Source organism: Loxodonta africana, chromosome 3 (assembly GCF_030014295.1).
Source record: "Loxodonta africana isolate mLoxAfr1 chromosome 3, mLoxAfr1.hap2, whole genome shotgun sequence".
In the NCBI taxonomy this organism is placed as follows: domain Eukaryota; kingdom Metazoa; phylum Chordata; class Mammalia; order Proboscidea; family Elephantidae; genus Loxodonta; species Loxodonta africana.
Window position 1 is genome coordinate 71,359,697 of NC_087344.1, and position 20,628 is coordinate 71,380,324.

At 38.5% G+C, this 20,628-nt stretch overlaps 1 protein-coding gene across 2 annotated transcripts in view; it reads left to right on the forward strand.

Moving 5' to 3' along the window:
• The first annotated feature begins 2,403 nt into the window (after window positions 1-2,403).
• Window positions 2,404-20,628, forward strand: part of ZMYM4 (zinc finger MYM-type containing 4) — a 171,047-nt gene continuing 152,822 nt past the window's right edge. Inside the window, exon 1 of one of the 2 annotated variants that reach the window (XM_064281689.1) lies at window positions 2,404-2,809. In XM_064281689.1, the coding sequence (XP_064137759.1) occupies window positions 2,762-2,809 (48 nt within the window). In that variant the 5' untranslated portion in view covers window positions 2,404-2,761. The remainder of the gene's footprint in view (window positions 2,810-20,628) is intronic. The other variant, XM_010595197.3, reaches the window with a different exon arrangement.

The following is a 20,628-nucleotide window of genomic DNA, read 5'->3' on the forward strand; positions in this document are numbered from 1 at the left end:
ATCTTCTCTCTTGGGCTTCAGTGGCTCCATCTTTAAAATGTGGAGTTGAACTAAATCAATGGCTTTTTGGAACTGTTCTGAGAAACCCAAAATTTATCTGATGGTAGAGGCAGGCATCAAAGAAGAAAGAAGCCAAAGGTGAGGCTGGGTGAAAAGGCTGGTGGGTTCCCCAGTTCCATGTCAGAGTTAGTAGCTCTATTTTTAGCTGTCAGGTTTTATTAGAAGGGAGTGTTCCACTGCTGATAAAACAGATGGAACCTACTAGACTTTCCATGCACAGCCCCTGCAACTGGGTTTACTTGCTTTCTTGGCTTCTCTTTTTATTTCCCTCTTGTCCTGGACATGGAACTAAAGGATGTTGACATGTTTTGATACTGGCTGAAATGAACATATATCTTCGTCCTTCTCTTTCCTCTCCTCCTCAGGAGTTTAAAGATGAACAGGCCTAAGAAAGGAATAGCATGGAAATGTCCAGCAATTTCAGAGTTTTCAACAAAATGTCATAGATTAGGAAACTTCAAAAAGCTACCAAGTGGCACACAAAAGTTAAAGTGACACATAAGTTACAGATCATTTGAATGTTTCTTGTCGTGGGGAATGATCTTCGGGATGCAACTTCCTTGGATTTCTCACTTGCACATTTTCGTATTGCTCCTAAGCTCCATTAGGGCAATTTTTCTCCACCTGAGGCTTCAGGGACTAGAGTGAACAGAAGAGGAATGAATCAAGCCCCCATTTTCCTCAGCTACCCTCGACTTATGTTTCAGGGCAAGGTAGATCCAAATCTACTTCCAAGTTTCCAGCTTAAAAAATACAGTTGATTTAGGAAACAATATTGGAGCCATTATTCCCTCTCCTAGAATGTGACCCAGCTGGAGGTGGACTCAAAAGGACTCACAAGGACACATCAACTGGGGCCTGAGGTACAAAGAAAATAGCTAGGACAGTCTTGGAAAACATCTTTTATGGAAGCTTTCACATAGACAAATCATAAAACGCAGCACAAAAGACCCACATACTTTCCTCTCTCATCTTTTTCTATTAGCATTTAGTGAGTAGTAAGATTTATTGGGCCAATGAAGACCCTCCTGTCGCTACTAAAACCTGCACGAACGATTATTCAGAAAGACAATTCAAAATGTAGGATTACGGTGATTTGACAGTTTCTAGCCAATCTGTGAAAAGGTAAAGCTTTCAATGGTTTTGCCCGTTCGTAATTTTAAAATATACTGAGACGGTTACACTCCTTGGACTCGGATAGACATGGCTCAGGCAGCATGCTTGTTGGTTTTCTCATTCTTGTCTATCCTGTAATATTCCTTGGACTCAGGCAGACATGGCTATAGCAGCATGCTTATCTGTTTTCCCACTTTGTCTACTCTGTCATGTCCCTCCAAATCCAGCAGACATGGCTCTGGCAGCATGGTTGTTTTCCCACTTTTGCCTTTTTAATTTATGCCAAATAAAACTTTCTTTTTGCTTTACTAAACTTCACCATGCTTTTACTCTAGAACATAGCACTCATCCCTTAAGTCAAAATTTCAACCTCCTTCAATGGAGGACACACACATCTGCAAATCATCACATGTCTTCACAGGAGAATTACAATATTCTTGAAATATAATGGAACTTTCGTTTCTAATCTTCCAGGGATTATCAGATAGAAACAAATTTATCTCTGATCTTGAAGGCAGCTTTGTTGCACTGAAAAGCCAGGAGAACCATGGCTCAAATCTGGATTCTAATTCCACGCCAACTACTAGGTGCTATGAGGGCAAATTATTTTCAACACCAGGCTGCAGTTTTCCCATTGGAAGCACTGAAGTAGATGGGTTCTAAGATCCTTCCCAATTTCGAGACTCTAAAGACAAATTAAATTACTGTTGAGGAAATAATCTCCAGTTGTCGGTTGTCTTCAAATTCATCAAAGGTTCTGATTTTGAAACTGGGCTATTGGACTTGGCCTTTAAGAGTCTATGTGCTGTTCTTCAGATCAGGTTGTTTAAAGGCAGAAAATATGGGTCTTCTTGAGATGAATAGCTTGTCCCTTCATCAGTTGGTTCATTCATTGGTGCCTTCATGTTCAAAGGTCCACTAAGAACTTCAGTTCACCACTGTTTTCCCTTTACGATAGTATCTCAGTAGTCAGGTGTAACATAGTGATGGGGACCCCTCATTGACATTTCTCCCAGTTCTCCAGATGGCCCTTTCACTAATTTCTTTCATTCCTCTTTCATCACAGGGTCATGGTCCCTTTAAGGCAGCGGCCATAGTTGAGTGGTGGGAGCAGCTGCTGGCACCGAAGAGACTTGCTGGATTTGGCCTACCCTGGGCCACTCACCGCGCAAGCTCAAGACCGGGGGCTTGGTGGGAAAGGAAGGAGGGGCTTAAGGTGCGCCTGCGCATCAGGGGCGCGCGCAAGGGGCTGGTTTGATGATCCCTTTAAGAACCCGCAGGCGGAGGAATTTCTCAGAGAGAAAATAATCCTACTCACGGGGCTCCTTGGAGGCCATTAACCCCCCGAGTCCCGGCCCCCCTTCCCTGGGCAGGCCCTACCGCTCACGCGCGCACCCTGGGGAGCTCAGGATCTCCGAACCGGCGCGCGGTATCCGCCCCCTGCCCACTCTCAGCGCAAGGCCCGGCCAGGTCCGGGGAAGCTGCTTTGAGGCGGCCGTCCCTGCAGTGTGGGCGGGGGCCGGGGGACTGAGAGGTGCCGCCGCCACCGCGCCGGGAATCGCAGCGGTACTGAGCGGGGCCCAACATGGCGGAGAGAGAGGTGGAGTCTGCCCCCCGAAAGAGGGTAGGTGAGGTGAGGCAGAACTCGGGCGGCGGGGGGCGGGGCGGGGGCCGCGGCCCGGGGCAGGGACTGGGGCCGGGAATGGGCCATGCCCTGGCTCGTGGAGTGGTCGCCGAGGCCCGGTTGGGAAAAGGTTGTTGGCAAGTCTGAGGCAACCTTGGGTCTGGAGCGCGCAGGCGAATGGTCCTTCGGCAGGTGGGACAAAGATTTACTGCTGCTTGGGGGGGGAGGGGCGGGGGGCTGTTGTTTGCTTCTTTCCCCCTCCCGGTACTAGGGTGGGTTGTCTGGGCCAGGGCAGGGAAGGTGTCAGATTCATAAGTGCATCTTTAGTAAATAAGAGTCTGTGGAAGTTTAACTGGGGAGAGGTTAGGTGAAGGGGGTGGAGCGGGAATAAGTCGAGGGGTCTCACGAGGAATAGCCAGAAGGATTTTCCAGTAACACCGTCGCAAATTCATTTTCCTTTCTCTTTTCCCCGCCCTCCATAACCGTTACCAAGACCAAGGTGGAGGTAGTGCTCTTGAATCTGTGAAGTGGGGTTGTTGGCATGTCCTGATTTAGGAGATTTTGGCAATGATAAATGTCATGTTCTAGTCTAGCCTCTTTACCCGCAATTAGGATCGTGGAAGAGTATGACAAGTTTTGTCGTAACAAGTATGTACCCAAGCAACCTGCGGAGGTGAAGCCAGTTCTACGTATGAGTTGTTGAGTACCTTTTAAGTTTGTCTTAAAACTTTTCTTATTTAATTCCGAATGGTTTTCTCAGAGAACAATACTGTACTCTTAGGTGAGCAATATATTTTTTAAGTCTTTTCTTTTACTCCTCCCTCCCCTGCTCCCCAATAGCATGTTAAGCAGTAAGTTTTTTATCAGGACTCTTCCTTTGAGAAATGGTCCCAAAATGATCAAATTCGTGTTAAGCCAACCGTGTAAAAAATGACTATTTTATGTAGAACACTCTTTCAATTTAGCAAAAAATTAGCAATTTCATAAGGATATTACCCCTTTCATTTTAAGTGCTTTACTATATACCAGGTTTTGTGCTAGTAAGTGCTTTATGTGAAGAATTTAACCTCACACCAAGTATGTAAAACCCATTTTGCTGATAAGATTGTAGGCTTAGAGGGAGTCAAGTAATGTACTCAAGCTCAGGCAGCTAGTTAAGAGACTGAGCTGGAATTTGAGTCCATGTTTGTTCCAACTACAATGCCTCTGTTGGATGCCACATTGGAGTTTCTGTATATTTCTCTCCTTAAAACCTTAAGTTATACAGAACGAAAAAAGTGTCAAGTGGTGTTTTCCCCTCGCAATTTAGTAGAAAAATATTTTCAGTTACACGACAAAGTTGAAATATTTTTACAGCAAACATCCGTATACCCACCACCAAGATTTTACCATTAGTGTTTTACTAATTTTATCACATATTTCTTCCACCTAGCCATCCCTCTGTTTATTAATCAATCGTCATATTTTAATGCATTTTGTTATAATATTTTGAGCAATTAAAATTTAACGATAGTTTTAGGTACACAAACTTTTACACCCCCTCATACAATAATTAGTTATTGGTAGAACAAATTAAGCTGTATGATAGTATGTCCAAATAGTTCACGTAGTATAAACACTGGATATGGAATGCATGTGTCTTGAAATTTTAAATTATTCTTCAAGCTGTGAGTCAGTTTTAAACTGGATCCTCATTTTGTTTGAGTGAAGGCATATGCCGTGGTTCACCAATTTAAAAACGTAAATTACTTTAAATGTGTAATGTTCGTTCAAGGAGATCTCTGCATCCAATGGATACTAATGCTGTTATCGTATATGTAGAATATTCTGGAATGTTCTAGAAACCATCTATGCACTTTGGCAACAAATTTGACTAGGTTTTCAATATATTATTCTCTGTAATACACGTAAAATGTGCCACACTGGTAGCAGTTGAAACTGTTATTTTTTAACAAATTGTAATGTACACCTCTCTTGTACAGGCTTTCCCCATTATTTTACCAGTTTCATTGTGGAGGAAGATTGCATTTAGTATCTTTTAGGCTCCATAATCCATTTTGGTTTTGATCTCTGATTAGAATGTTTAGTAGAGTTGTCCTAAATGGTACATACGCTTTTATTCACTTCTGTATGTGTCAAACTCCATGTGAATTGCATATGTCTACTTCAGGCGAATTAGTGGGGACTGTGCTGTGCAGTTCTACTCTGTCCTCTAGGGTTGCTGTGAGTTGGAATTGACTCAACAGCAGCAAGTTTTTTTTTTTTTTTTGGTACTATGCAGTAGAAGCCTTGGTGTTGCAGTGGTTAAAGCAGTCAGCTTCCACCTGAAAGTTCAGCGGTTCAAACCCACCAGCTGCTTCTCAGGGGAAAGCTATGGCAGTCTGCTTCTGTAAAGAGTTAGTCTTGGAAATCCTATGGTGCAGTTCCACCCTGTACTATAGGGTGACTATGACTTGAAATCAACTCAGCAGCAGTGGGTTTGTTTTGGCTTGGTACGGTGCAGTACAATTTCTTTTCAAATAATTTGACTGTCTTGAGGCTCTTAAAACAAACTACATAGGTTTAGAAAATTTAGGTTATTTAATCTGAAATTGTGTTGGTGACATGGTATTGTATTTATGATGGTTATTGTTTTTGACCTTTATAATCATATGTCATAAAAATACTGTTTAGCATCTATGCTAGTTGATGAGCTATGCACTAGGCATTGTGTTATGGTATGTATGATCTTTTAGGATAATATTCTGACTCTCCTGCAAAATCGTGAACTCCTTTGAGGTGGGGCCCGTTATATTGCTTTTTGCACCCCCAACACATCACTTCTACGTAACAACCTGTTGCTGCCATCGAGTTGATTCCAACTCAGAGTGATCCTATATGACAGAGTAGGACTGCCCCATGGAGTTCCCAAAGAGCACCTGGTGGATTCGAACTGCCAGTCTTTTGGTTAGCAGCCGTGGCACTTAACCACTATGCCACCAGGGTTTCTTTCTAAATAATAGCAACTCAAAGATGGTTAATTTTTGGTAAGAGAACCTTAGTTTTTACTGAAGTGGCTCTGTGGCTTGGGTGCCAAGTTAACTGCTTTAATTTTGGGGGCTTCTGTAAGTCTTCCATACCATCCTTTATACCCCCAAATTCTTTCCTATGGACACAAATTTTGGTGTCTTGTGATGGCTCTGGATTATGGTTAGGTGGGAGAGTGTATTTTTGTTTTTAATTCTAGCTTTTATTTATCTGTAGAAAGCATAGTGCATCGGTGAAGAACCTGGCTTTGGGGTTGGAGAGATGGACTCTAATCCTGTTTTTCTTATGTAACGACCTTTGCCAGGTGTTAGTTTCCTCACCCATGAAATAGGACCAAGAGAACTTATGGAGTAGTTGTAATAGCTCAGTGAGAATTCATATAATTAAAAAATTTTTTTTTTACTATGCTTTAGGTGAAAGTTTACAGGCAAATTAGTTCCTCATTCAAAAATTTATACACAAACTGTTTTATGACATTGGTTGCAGTCCCACAGTGTGTCAGCATTCTCCCCTTTTCCTTTACATCCTGGGTTCCTGGTGTCCACTCATCCAGGTTTCCTGTCCCTTCCTGCCTTCTCAACTTTGCTTTTGGGCAGATGTTGCCCATTTGGTCTCGTATGCTTGATTGAACTAAGGAGCACATTCCTCACGTGTGTTATTGTTTATTTTATAGACCTATCTCATCTCTGGCTGAAAGGTAGACTTCTGGAGTGGCTTCAGTTCTGAGTTAGCAAAGTGTCCCGAGGCCATCGTCTCGGGGGTTCTTCCAGTCTCTTGTCAGAGCAGTAAAGAAAATCTGGTCTTCCTTTGTGAATTTGAATTTTGTTTTACATTTTTCTCCTGCTTCGTCCAGGACCCTCTGTTGTGATCGCTGCATCAGTGGTTGGTCATTATAGGTTTTCCATTTAGGCCTTTGATCCATTTTGAGTTAGTTTTTGTGAATAGTATGAGGTATGGGTCCTGTTTCATTTTTTTACAGATGGACATCTAGTTTTGTCAGCACCATTTGTTAAAAAGATGGTCTTTTCTCCATTTAATAGACTTTGGTCTTTTGTTAGCTGGCCATAGGTAGATGGATTTACTAGGTTCTGGAGTCCTATTTATTTTCCATTGGTCTACGTGTCTGTCGTTGAATTATTACCAGGCTGTTTTGACTACTGTGGCTGTTTGCATGTTCTGAGATCAGGTAGTGTGAGGCCTCCAAATGTGTTCTTTTTTTTCGGTAATGCTTTGCTTATCCTGGTCTTCTTTTCCATACAAATTTGGTGATTAGCTTTTCCACCTCGTTGAAGAATGCCATTGGTATTTGGATCAGGATTGCATTATATCTGTAGATTGCTTTGGGTAGAATTGACATTTTCACAATGTTGAGTCTTCTATCCATGAGCATGGTATGTTTTTGCATTTATGTAGGTCTCTCTTGGTTTCTTGCAATAGTGTTTTGTAGTTTTTTTTGTATGGGTCTTTTATGTCTCCGGTTAGATTTATTCTTAAATATTTCATCTTTTTAGGGGCCGTTATCAATGGTAATGTTTTCCTGATTTTCTTTTTGATGTTCTCTTTGTTGGTGCATAGGAATCCAACTGATTTTTGTATGTTGACCTTGTGTGCTGCTACTCTGCTGAATCTTTCTGTTCCAGTTGTTTTCTTGTGGAATCTTTGGGGTTCTCTGTGTATAGTAGTATATCATCTGTGAATAGGGATGATTTTACTTCTTCCTTTTCAATTTGGATGCCCTTTATTTCTTTTTCTTGCCTTATTGCCCGAGCTAGGACTTTCAGCACAGTGTTAAATAGGAGTGGTGATAAAGGGTATTCTTGTCTTGCTCCTGTTCTCAGGGGGAAGTGACTATTTTAAAGTCGGTAGTTTAACAATCTTAAATCTGTATTGACCTGCCTAGTGTCCTGTTTTCTTGCTCGTAGACAGCTAGAACAATAGGTTAATTAGACAAGGTTGATTTGATCGTATTCAGTGAATACTGACTTTGCAGGAATGCCAGTTTCTCAGTTTGTGAACATGGAGGAGCTGAGTGTATGGGTAAAAAAAATAAGTGTACGGGTAGGTCAGCACTATATACATCAAACGTCTTTGCAATAGAGAGAACGAAGTTCAAGCGCTATCCCCTGTTTGTAAAGGCCAACATTACCCACACACACACTTTAAAGTCAGGAAATTTTGAGGCTGTTAATACATGAGTTTTTTTAAGATTGTAAAATTTTTATTTGTTAATGTAGTTTTTTAAACTCATTAGATAGGCTTGTTGGAAAGAGTTGAATTATTTATGCATGGATATGGCAACTAAGAAAAACATTATAATAAATAATGTTATGAATCACGGGGCTTGACTAAACCTGTCTGTATTTTGTTGTAAAATCCCTATATCTTTTTAAAATACACATTTAAAAAAATAATAATTTTTGTAAATGTGCTATTACCTAGTCTAGTGAGTTGTATCCATTTTCATACTTAAACTTGTCTGTATATTGTTTGAAGTAGATATGTTTAGTATGGCCAAAAGAAAGAGAGAAAGCATATGCATAATTAGTATGCTTCTATTTTTGTAAAAACAAAGCAAGTTTTCTCCCATCTACTTATATGTGTGCAAGTATTGCTTGTATATGTATGAACTTGGAAAAGTGGTAGCATACATGTCAGGCTGCAATGTTAATTACCTTCAAGGGGTAGGTAAGAAAAAGGAAAGGTAGTGGGAGATAAGGGGAGAATTTAGCAAAATGGAAAAATACTCATGGTGTAATGTAAGTGAATATGTACAATATAAAGTGTTATTTATAATATTGTGTAAAAACTGAATCGGCATGTTGACAAGCAGTAGAAAATAACAGTAATTGAAAACTTTTGTTTCATTATGTGACGGGACTGTGGAGAATTTTCGTTTTGGATTTGTTTTTTTAATATTTTATAATAAAATACTTGTAAAAGGTTACTGCCTCTCAATTCCTTCACTAAATGTATTACTTAAGATATGGTGGTACATATCATTGAAAATATGTGTAGTTCATGCCTGCCTTGAGGATTGTGCTCTTTTAAGAACTGTCTATATGGGATCAAATTGACAACAGCAGCTCCAAAGATTAGATAAGAAACTTAGGGGGCAATGAGTTTATGTTAATGGGGGAGGAACACTTCAGAAAAGAAGGGTAAGAATGGATGGACAACTTGAAGAATGTAATCAGTGTCACTGAATTGTAAATTGTGCATGTAGAAATTGTTGAGTTGGTGTATGTTCTGCTTTGTATATTTTTAAGAACAACAACAAAATATATGTGGATCAAAAATAAGCAATTAATGTGTACACAGTGTAAATAATCTGCTTTAAGAATGGATTGGCTCTTTGTATAGAGTATTTGAAGAGGCCATTCTAGTGTTGACAGTGATTGAGTTCTTTTCACACTGCTTGCTATCTTGTAACTGGAAGAATTATCTGTAAATAATGGTCATAATACTTGATATTTATAAACCTTAAAATGCCTGTCATTATTTTAAATATTTCATATGTTAATATGTCTTTCAATACTCATTAATTCCAGAGTAGTCACTATTATCCCATTTTGTCAGTAAGGAAGTAGAGGTAGAAATTTTCTCAAAGCCATATGTAGTTGGCTAAACCAGGATCAAGTATCACTTGAAAGTTATACTGTTTGATGTCTAGTATAGATTAGAACTTTTGTTTGTCCAGAAATTGTTATGGTTAGTGTTTATATTCTCATACGTAAAAAAGGACAGAATTCCTTATCTGGGATTTATGGATTTTAAAGTTACTTGAATTATATTTAAATCATAATGACTTAAATTCTCAAACTAAAAAAACCAAAACCGTTGCTGTGTAGTTGATTCTGACTCATAGCGACCCTGTAGGACAAAGTAGAACTGCCCCATAGAGTTTCCAAGGAGCGCCTGGTGGATTTGAACTGCCTACCGTAGCATTTAACCACTATGCCACAAGGGTTTCCATAAATTACTTCTCAGGAAATAACAAATAACTCACCCTTCCCCCAAAGATACGTTTTCTTTAGAAATAACGTAAAAACATTTTTACAACTCACGTATTTATTTAGCAGATATGCACTAAATATTTTAAAGCAATGTTTTTATTTTAAAGGTAGTGCCTTCTTTGAAAATGGAATGATTTTCTTATTTACTAAAGAAAATAGAAGTAGATAAATGTAAAATTGCAGCTTCTATAGCTATTTAAGGAGGCCTGGTGGCACAGTGGTTAAGCATTTGGCTGCAAACTGAAAGGTTGGTGGTTTGAACCCACTTCCTCAGAGGGAGAAAGACGTGGCAGGCTGCATCTGTAAATATTTAGAGCCTTGGAAGCTCTACGAGGCAGTTCTACTCTTTACTAGAGGGGCACCGTAAGTCAGAATTGACCTGACAACAATGTTTTGTTTGGTTTTTATAGCTATTTCGAAGGTATTTTTGAATTCTGTGTTAGACAGTCTCTGGTATTTGGCAGTATTGGGATGGTAACAGTTTTATCTGATCCCTCCACCCCACTCACACAAATACTTTAGTATATTGTCCATACTTAGGGAATACTTTCTATGGTTATTTTAATTTTATTGTTACTCTCTTTCTGGGTTCCTAGAAGCTTTAGGTAGCTGCCTTCCTGCCTTTGGCCAAAGGTTGTACCTGACAAACCTTCTTTTCTTTATCGTCATCGACAACTACCGTAAGCTCTTTGAGATCAAGGATCATACTTGTTCATTTTTGTGTTCTTCCCATCTCTCAACATGTTGTCTAACAAATTTAAGTGTTTCATATGTATACACACACTCACACATACACACAGATATATGTTAGACATTTATCAGGGAAAATTAAAAAAACCTTTTTATAATGTTTCATAATTCCATATAAAACACAAATACCGTGAAACTTGTGAGCGCTGAAACTCAGCAGGTCTACCTTGATTTTTCTGGGTCTCAGGAGTTTTTGACTTTTGACAGGGTACAGTCTTAACCACTTTTCTATTGCTCTTTATCAGTGGAGAATATAGGCAGTTCCCTGGGCTACAATCATCCAACTTACCTACAACTGATAGTTAACAAACCGTAAAACCTATTATATTAAAAATTCAAGGTACGTGCAGTGGTCCATAATAGCAAACGGGCACTACTTTTTGACACGCATCAAAACATTATTACTATTCTATTATGTTAAAGATGTTTTAGTATATCTCGAAGTATTTCTTTAATTTTTTTATGAATAGAAAGGTACACTAAGACAAACATTTGACTGACATTAGATATGAACCGTACTTAATTGTTCTGTCTTATGTACAAATTCAGTTTAAAGACAGATTTAGGAATGGAACTCCTTTGTAATCTGGGGACTGTTTGTATTTGAGTTTTCCTTTTCTGACAGGCTTTGACTTACATAGACACTGATTTTTGCAGGTTTTACTGTATAGAATAGTACAATGAATATATGTTCGTAATTACTCAGCTTTAGCAATCAAAGAGTGTCAACATTTTGCCATCTCTGTCTCATCTAATGTCTTAGTTTTTTTTTTTTTGTTTTCTTTTTCTGAAATATTTTCAAGCAAATCTCAGGTATCATGTCTTTTAATCTATGAATACTTCCGTAGGTATTCCTTATATCTTAAGAGCTTAAAAAATATAACCACAATACTGTTACACCTAACAAAATTAAGACTTTCTTAATGACATATTCAGATTTTTTTGGTTCCTTAAATGTCTCTTACTACTGATTTATTTGAATTAATATTTAAATAAGATTTACACATTTCATTTGGTTGCTGTGTCTCTTAAGCTTCTCTTAATCTTTATTCTCCTCCTCTCTCTCATACTTCCTTCATTTTTTTCCCCATGCAATTTGTTGAAAAACTAGGTAATTTGTCCAGGAGAGTTTCCCATATTCTGAATTTGGCTTATTGAATCCTCGTTGAGTTGTTTAACATAATCCTTTTCCCACAAACTAGTGGTAAAGCAGTGATTCTTAACTTTGGTTGAAACTTTAAAATTACCTGGGGAGCATTTAAACATCCTGATTCTGAGGCCACATTAAATTGGAATCCATGGGATGGCATCTAAACATCAATATTTTAAAAACTTTCCCAGTTGGTTTCCGTGTGCAACCAAAGTTGAGAACTTCATTGGGTAGAGCTTGACTGGATGTAGGTTAAATTTCTTTGGCAGGAAACATTCATAACTGGAGTGATCGTATACTTTATTTCTAGAAAGAGACAATTTTAAGCATGAAAACAAACAAACAAAAAGCCAGACCTGTTGTTGTCTAGTCGATCTGACTCATAGCGACCCTATCAGACAGAGTAGAACTGCCCCATAAGGTTTCCAAGGAGCAGCTGGTGGATTTGAACTGCCGACCTTTTGGTTAGCAGCGACATCCTTAACTACTGTGCTACCAAGGCCCCTAAGGATGAAAGGGGATGCTATTAATAATGGTTGGACATTAGCCATATATTGGAATTATCCTGGACAAATTAGGATGTATAGATTTCCTGTTAGGTGGTGCTGTGAATCCATTCCAGAAATAACATGAAAGGTTGTCCTACTGTTAGTAATACTAAAATTTCTTATTTGGTTTAAGTGGTAGTGATAAATGGTATCAACATTATAAAGCTTCTTAACTTTTCATCTAGTGGTTATTTGATTGATACTTAGATCCATTATTTCATTAAGAGAGTGATTTTCTATCATTTCTCCTGTATTTATTCACTGAAATTCTTGCATAAAGAATTTCCTCATAGAAGTGAAAGTATCTCTGTTTGTAAATGACATGATCTTATACACAGAATACCCTAAAGAGTCCTCAAGAAAACTACTGCAACTAATACAAGAGTTCAGCAGAGTATCAGGATACAAGATAAACATACAAAAATTAATTGGATGCCTCTACACCAACAAAAAGAACATTGAAGAAGACATCACCAAATCAGTACCATTTACAGTAGCCCTCAAGAAGATAAAACACATAGGAATAAATCTTGCCAGAGACACGTGAAAGACCTATGCAAAGAAAATGGTAAGGCACTACTGCAAGAAACCAAAAAAGAGCTACAAAAGTGGAAAAACATACCTTGCTTGTGGATAGGAAGACTTAACATTGTAAAAATGTCTATTCTACCAAAAACCATCTATAGATACAATGCAATTCTGATCCAAATTCCAACAACATTTTTTAATGAGATGGAGAAACAAATCACCAACTTCATATGGAAGGGAAAGAGGCCCTGATTAAGTAAAGCATTACTGAAAAAGAAGAACAAAGTGGGAGGCCTCACTCCACCTGATTTTAGAACCTATTATACAGCCACAGTAGTCGAAACAGTGTGGTACTGGTACAACAACAGATACATAGACCAATGGAACAGAATTGAGAATTCTGACATAAATCCATCCATGTATGAGCAGCTGATATTTGGCAAAGACCCAAAACCAGTTAAATGGGGTAAAGACAGTCTGTTTAACAAATGGTGCTGGCATAACTGGACATCCGTCTGCAAAGAAATAAAACAGGACCCATACCTCACATCATGCACAAAAACCAACTCAAAATGGATCGAAGACCTAAATATAAAATCTAAAATGATAAAGATGATGGAAGAAAAAATAGGGACAATGTTCGGAGCCCTAATACATGGCATAAACAGAATATAAAACATTACAAACAATCCAGAAGAGAAACTAGATACCTGGGAGCTCCTAAAAATCAAACACCTGTGCTTATCCAAAGATTTCATCAAAAAAGTGAAAAGATTACCTACAGACTGGGAAAAAGTTTTTAGCTATGACTTTTCCAATTAACACCTGATCTCTAAAATCTACATGATATACTGCAAAACCTCAACTACAAAAAGACAACCCAGTTAAAAAATGGGCAAAAGATATGAACAGGCACTTCACTGAAGACATTCAGGTAGCTAACAAGTACATGAGGAAATGCTCATGATCATTAGCCATGAGAGAAATGTAAATCAAAACTACAGTGAGATTCCATTTCACTCCAGCAAGGCTGGCATTAATCCAGAAAACATAAAGTAATAAATGTTGGAGAGGTTGTGGAGAGACTGGGACACTTATACACTGCTGGTGGGAACGTAAAATGGTACAACTACTTTGGAAATTGATTTGGCACTTCCTTAAAAAGCTAGACACAACTACCATATGATCCAGCATTCCCATTCCTTGGAGTGTATCCTAGAGAAGTAACAGCTTTTACATGAACAGATGCATGAACACTCACGTTCATTGCAGCACTGTTTACAATAGCAAAAAGATGGAAGCAACCAAGGTGCCCATCAGTGGATGAAGGGATAAATAAATTATGGTATATTCACATAATGGAGTACTACACATCGATAAAGAAAATGATGAATCCGTGAAACATTTCATTACATGGAGGAATCTGGAAGGCATTATGCAGAGTGAAATTAGTGGCAAAAGGACAAATATTATATGAGACCACTATTATAAGAACTAGAGAAATAGTTTAAACAGAGAAGAAAATACTCTTTGATGGTTATGAGAGCGGGGAGGGAGGGAGGGAGAAGAGTTTTCACTAATTAGATAGTAAAAAAATAAAGAACTATTTTAGGTGAAGGGAAAGACAATACATGATACAGGAGGGGTCAGCACAACTGGACTAAACCAAAAGCAAAGAAGTTTCCTGAATAAACTGAATGCTTTGAAGGCCAACATAGCAGGGGTGGGGGTTTGGGGACCATGGTTTCAGGGGACATCTAAGTCAATTGACATAATAAAATCTATTAAGAAAACATTCTGCATCCCACTTTGGAGAGTGGCGTCTGGGGTCTTAAACACTAGCAAGCAGCCGTCTAAATGCATCAATTGGTCTCAATCCACCTGGATCAAAGGAGAATGAGGAACACCAAAGACAGAAGGTAATTATGAGCCCAAGAGACAGAAGGGGCCACATAAACCAGAGACTATATCAGCCAGAGACCAGAAGAACTAGATGGTGCCTGGCTATAACTGATGACTGCCATGATAGGAAACACAAGAGAGAACCCCTGAGGGAGCAGGAGAACAGTGGGATGCAGACCCCAAATTCTCATAAAAAGACCAGACTTAGTGGTTCAACTGAGACTAGAAGGACCCCAGAGGACATGGTCCCCAGACCTTCTGTTAACCCAAGACGAGAACCATTCCCAAAGCCAACTCTTGAGACAGGGATTGGACTGGACTATGGGATGGAAAATGATACTGGTGAGGAGTGAGCTCCTTGGATCAAGTAGACACATGAGTCTATGTGGGCAGCTGCTGTCTGGAGAAGAGATGAGAGGGCAGAGGGGGGCAGAATCTGGCCGAACGGACATGAAAATAGAGAGGAGGGAAGGAGTGTGTTGTCTCATTAGAGGGAGAGCAACTAGGAGTATATAGCAAGGTGTATATAAGTTTTTGTATGAGAGACTGACTTGATTTGTAAACTTTCACTTAAAGCACAATAAAAAAAAAATTCCTCTTTAATTATTTGGCTACTCTGTAATATCATTTGTATAGGAAAAGCATGGTAAATGCTTATTTTTTCCCCTTCATGACCAGTTTTCAGAATAGTGAACTGATGCTCTAGCAACTCCCAGAGATGAGGTTTGGGGGAGGTATCCTTCACTCATGGATTTGTATATATTTGATGCATTTAAATTTATTGCAATTCTTTTTTTTGAAAAAAATTTTAATAACGTTTTTCAAACATACAAGAGAAGAGTACAGTGAACCCCATATATAAATTTGCCATACCAGTGTTTTGCTGTATTTGCTTTAGCCTGTTTTTCTTTGCTGGAGTACTTTAAAGCAGATTCTAGATGCCAGTAGGTTTACCGCTGTCTGCTTCTTATGTATCTTGAAAAATATGAATGTTATCTTGCACAACCACATGCCTTGCATATCTGACACAAGTGACAATAATTACTGATTTTATCTGTGACTGGTCCATATTCACATTTCACCTACTTTCTAAAAAAATTTTTTTACAAAAATATTTGGTTTGTTTGAATCAGGATTAGAACAGGGTAGTGAGAACTTTTATATAGTTCCTCTTTTGTTTTCTTTTTCTTTCCTTGTTTTGTTGTGGCTATGTATGTGTGTGTGTATATATATATGGCAATATTTGCCACTTTAATCATTTTTTAAGTGTACGTTTCTGTGGTGTTAATTACATTTACTGCACTGTGCATTCAACACCACTCTTCATTTCCAAATGTTTTTTATCCCCCTAGACAGATAATGGAAACCCTGGTGGCGTAATGGTTAAATGCTACAGCTGTTAACCAAAGGGTCGGCAGTTCGAATCTGCCAGGCGCGCCTTGGAAACTCTATGGGGCAGTTCTACTCTGTCCTATAGGGTTGCTATGAGTCGGAATCAACTTGACGGCGCTGGGTTTTTTTTTTTTAAACATGATAAGTACCCTTTAAGCAATAACTCCCCATTCACCCTTATCCCCAGCCCCTGGTAACCAGTAGTTTTGTTGTACCACCCTTGTATTCCTGGGATAAATCCCCCTTGGTCATAGTGTATAATCCCTTTAATATGCTGTTGGATTTTGTTTGCTGGTGTTCTGTTGAGGATTTTGTATCTATAGTCGTAGGGGATAGTGGTCTGTAGTTTTGTTGTGGTGGTTTGTCTGGCTTTGGTGTCAGAGTAATGCTGGCCCCATGGAAGGAGTTAAGAAGTGTTCCCTTTACTTCTATTTTTTTTTTTTTTTTTGGTAGAGTTGAAGAAGATTTGGTGTGAATTCTTTTTAAAATATTTGGTAAAATTTAGCAGTGCGGCCATCTGGTCTGGGACTTCTCTTTGTTGGGAGGTTTTTCATTACTTATTACTGATTTAATCTGTTGTTGTGGGTCTGCTGAGATTTACTGTTTACTTCTGAGTTAATTTCAGTGGATTATCGTTTCTAGGAATTTGTCCATTACGTCTAGGTTATTTAATTTGTTGGCTTTTCAACTGTTCACAGTATTCTCCTATAATCCTTTTATTTCTGTAGGGTTGGTTGTAACATTGCCACTTTCATTGCTGATTTTAGTTTATAAACATCTTCTCTCTTTGTTATTTTACATAAAGGTTTGTCCATGTATTGATCCGTTCAAAGGATCCATTTCTAATTTCATTGATTTTTTTTGATTGTTTTTTAATCCTTAATATTTATCTCTGATCTGATCCTTGTTATTTCTTTCCTTCTGTTAGCTTTGGGTTTAGTTTGCTCTTTTCCTAGTTGCTCAAGTTCTAAGTTAGATTATTGATTTGAGAGCCTTCTTTTTTTAATTGTAAAAATGTATATAACACAACATTTGCCAATTTAACTTTTTTCACATGTACAATTTAGTGACATCAGCTATATTAATCATGTTGTGAAATTATCACCAGTATCCCTTGCCAAATTTCTGTTATAATGAACTGAAACTCAGTGTTTTCTAAACAGTAATTTCTCCTTTTCCCTTCCCTCCTGCCCCAGCCACCACTAATAAACTTTAGTCTTTATACATTTGTCTCTTCTAGCTATTTTGTATGAGTAAGAGCATACAATATTTGGCATTTTTTGATTGACTTATTTTACTTAGTGTAATGTTTTCAAGGATCATCCATGTTGTATCGTGTATCAGGACTTAATTTCTATTTGTGGCTGAGTAATAATCTGTTTTATGTATGTACCGCATTTTTTAAATTCATTCATCCAGTGATGGACATTTAGATTGTTTCCATCTTTTGTGAATAAATGCTGCAACGAACATTGATGTACATGTGTATGTTTGTATCGCCGTTGCTTTCAGGTATCTTGGATGTATACCTAGGTGTGGAATTGTTGGGTCATATGGTTGGAAACCCTGGTGGCATGGTGGTTAAGTGCTATGGCTGCTAGCGAAAAGGTCGGCATTTCAAATCCACCAGGCATTCCTTGGAAACTCTATGGGGCAGTTCTACCCTGTCCTATAGGGTTGCTATGAGTCGGACCCAACTCGATGGCAGTGGGTTTGGTTTGGATGGTAGTTGTAAGCCTAACTTTTTAAAGAGCCACCAAACTCTTTTCACAGTGGTTGTACCATTTTGCATTCCCATCAGCAATGGGTAAGGGTTCCACCTTAGTCCTCAAGGTGACATCTTTGCTTTTCAGTACTTCAGAGAGGTCTTTTGCAACAGATTTACCCAGTGCAATGCATTGTTTGATTTCTTGACTGCATTTTCCATGGGTGTTGATTGTGGATCCAAGAAAAAGGAAATCTTTGACAACTTCAGTCTTTTCTCCAGCTATCATGATGTTACTTATTGGTCCAGTTGTAAATATTTTTCTTTATGTTGAGATATAATCCAGACTGTGGTCTTTGATCTTCATCTGTAAGTGCTTCAAGTCCTCTTCACTTTCAGTAAGCAACGTTGTGTAATCTGCATAACGCAGGTCATTAATGCATCTTCCTTCAGTCCTGATTGCTGTGTTCTTTTTCATATAGTCCAGCTTCTCAGATGTTTGCCTCGCATAGAGATTGAATAAGTATGGTGAAAGGATATAACCCTGACGTACACCTTTCCTGGCTTTAAATCATGTAGTATCCCCTTGCTTTGTTCGAATGACTGCCTCATGATCTATGTACAGGTTCTTCATGAGCACAATTAAGTGTTCTGGAATTCCCATTCTTTGCAGTGTTATCCATAATTTGTTATGATTCACACAGTTGAATGCCTTTGCATAGTCAATAAAACATAGGTAAACATCTTTCCGGTATTCTCTGCTTTCACTCTTGCATGTAATGTTAATGATATTTGATAATTTCTGTATGATTATTTTATAGAGAAGAACTCTGTTATCAAATATTTGGTTACCCTATTATCTTGAAAGTTGTTAATACAGAAAAGACAGGATTAAGGATTGATTCTTTCCTTTTATTTGTCAATTTTCTGTATGAGTTGATGCCCTAGCAGCCTCCAAAGATGACCGGTGAGGGTGTTTTTTTTTGGATGAGGGGAAGGTGCAGGGTGTCATTATACATCATTATAAATGGATTTTTTATGTTTAATGTGTGCCAATCTGTCGTACCATCTTCGGTCAGTGAAAACCTCTTCAAATTAGTTCTTGAGTCCTTTTGACGTGGCTTCACTAGTCTTCGATAACATTCTTGTTTTTTGGCGTAAGATGAACCAGCTCATGTGTATAGTCCCTGCTCCAGATTTATAATTAGCCATTTCTTCCAAGGAGTCTTGCTTCTTTTTAGGGGGCAATGATATTTAGAGCCCACAACATTTGATCATTTTTTAAAGTCATGCAGGCTTAAGTTTTAGATTTATAAGGGATCTTGTGGATTTCTACTCCACGTAGAAATCTGCATCCCAAGTGTTCTGCACGTTCATAATTGGACCCAATTGAAGACCATTTAAAAAATGTCAGGTGACAAAAATTTTCACATTGGATGTGTTGTCTTTATGCTACGTGTAAGAGAAATCTAAAATGAAACAAAAGTTAAAAATAAATGGAAGTGCAGTAAAAATGAGAATTTTAATATTAAAATTGTTCATGGCAAAAGAATTAACTGCCACAAACTAATTTCTGACTTTATATTTGTAAGAGCTATAATTCACATGAAGGATGTAACTACCATGAATCATTATGTGTAAAAATATTGCATTGAAGTGTATAACACAAACAAAAAAAAAATAAGTTAAAAAAATTTTTTTATTGTGTTTTAAGTGAAAGTTTACAAATCAAGTCAGTCTCTCACATAAAAGCTTATCTATACCTTGCTACATACTCCCAATTACTCTCCCCCTAATGAGACAGGCTGCTCCCTCCCTCCACTCTCTTTTTGTGACCATTTCGCCCTAAAAAATTAAGTTTTAGGTGAAAGTTTACAGTGCAAATTAGTTTCTCATTTAAAAATTTATACATAGATTGTTTTGTGACATTGGTTGCAGCCCCCACAATGTGTCAGCACTCTCCCGTTTCACATTACACCCCGGGTTCCCCGTGTCCATTTGTTCAGTTTTCCTGTCCCTTCCTGCCTTACCGTCTGTGCTTTTGGGCAGGTGTTGCCTGTTTGGTCTCATACTTGCTTGAACTAAGAAGCCCATTTCTTAGGTGTGTTACTGTTTGTTTTATAGGACTGTCTAATCTTTGACTGAAAGGTGGACTTGGGGAGTGACTTCATTTCTGAGTTAGCAGGGTGTCCAGGTCCATTGTCTGGGGGGTTCCTCCAGTCTCTTGTCAGACCAGTAAGTGTGGTCTTTTTTTGTGAATTTGAATTTTGTTCTACATTTTTCTCCTGCTGTGTCCGGGACCCTATATTGTCATCCCTGTTAAAGTAGTTGTTGATGGTAGCTGTTCACCACCTAGTTCTTCTGGGCTCAGGCTGGTGGAGGCTGTGGTTCATGTGGTCCACTAGTCCTTTGGACTAGTATTTTCCTTGCAAATTTGGTTTTCTTCATTATCCTTTGTTCTGAATGTGTTGGGACCAATAGATGTGTTTTAGATGGCCGCTTGCAAGCTTTTAAGACCCAAGATGCTACTTACCCAAAGTAGGATGTAGAACATTTTCTTTATGAACTATATTATGCCAGTTGACCTAGCTGTCCCCTTGGACCATGGTCCCTAGCTGTCAGTCCCAGCGACTTGGTCCCTCAAGGTATTTGGATGTGTCTAGGAAGTTTTTATGGCTTTACCTTGGTCAAGTCTTGCTGACTTGCCCGTTCTGTGTGTCTTTCTCTTCACCAGAGTTAACACTTTTCAACTATCTAGTCAGTTATTTCCCCTTCCCAGCCCTCCCCACTCTCGTAACCATCAAAGATTTTTT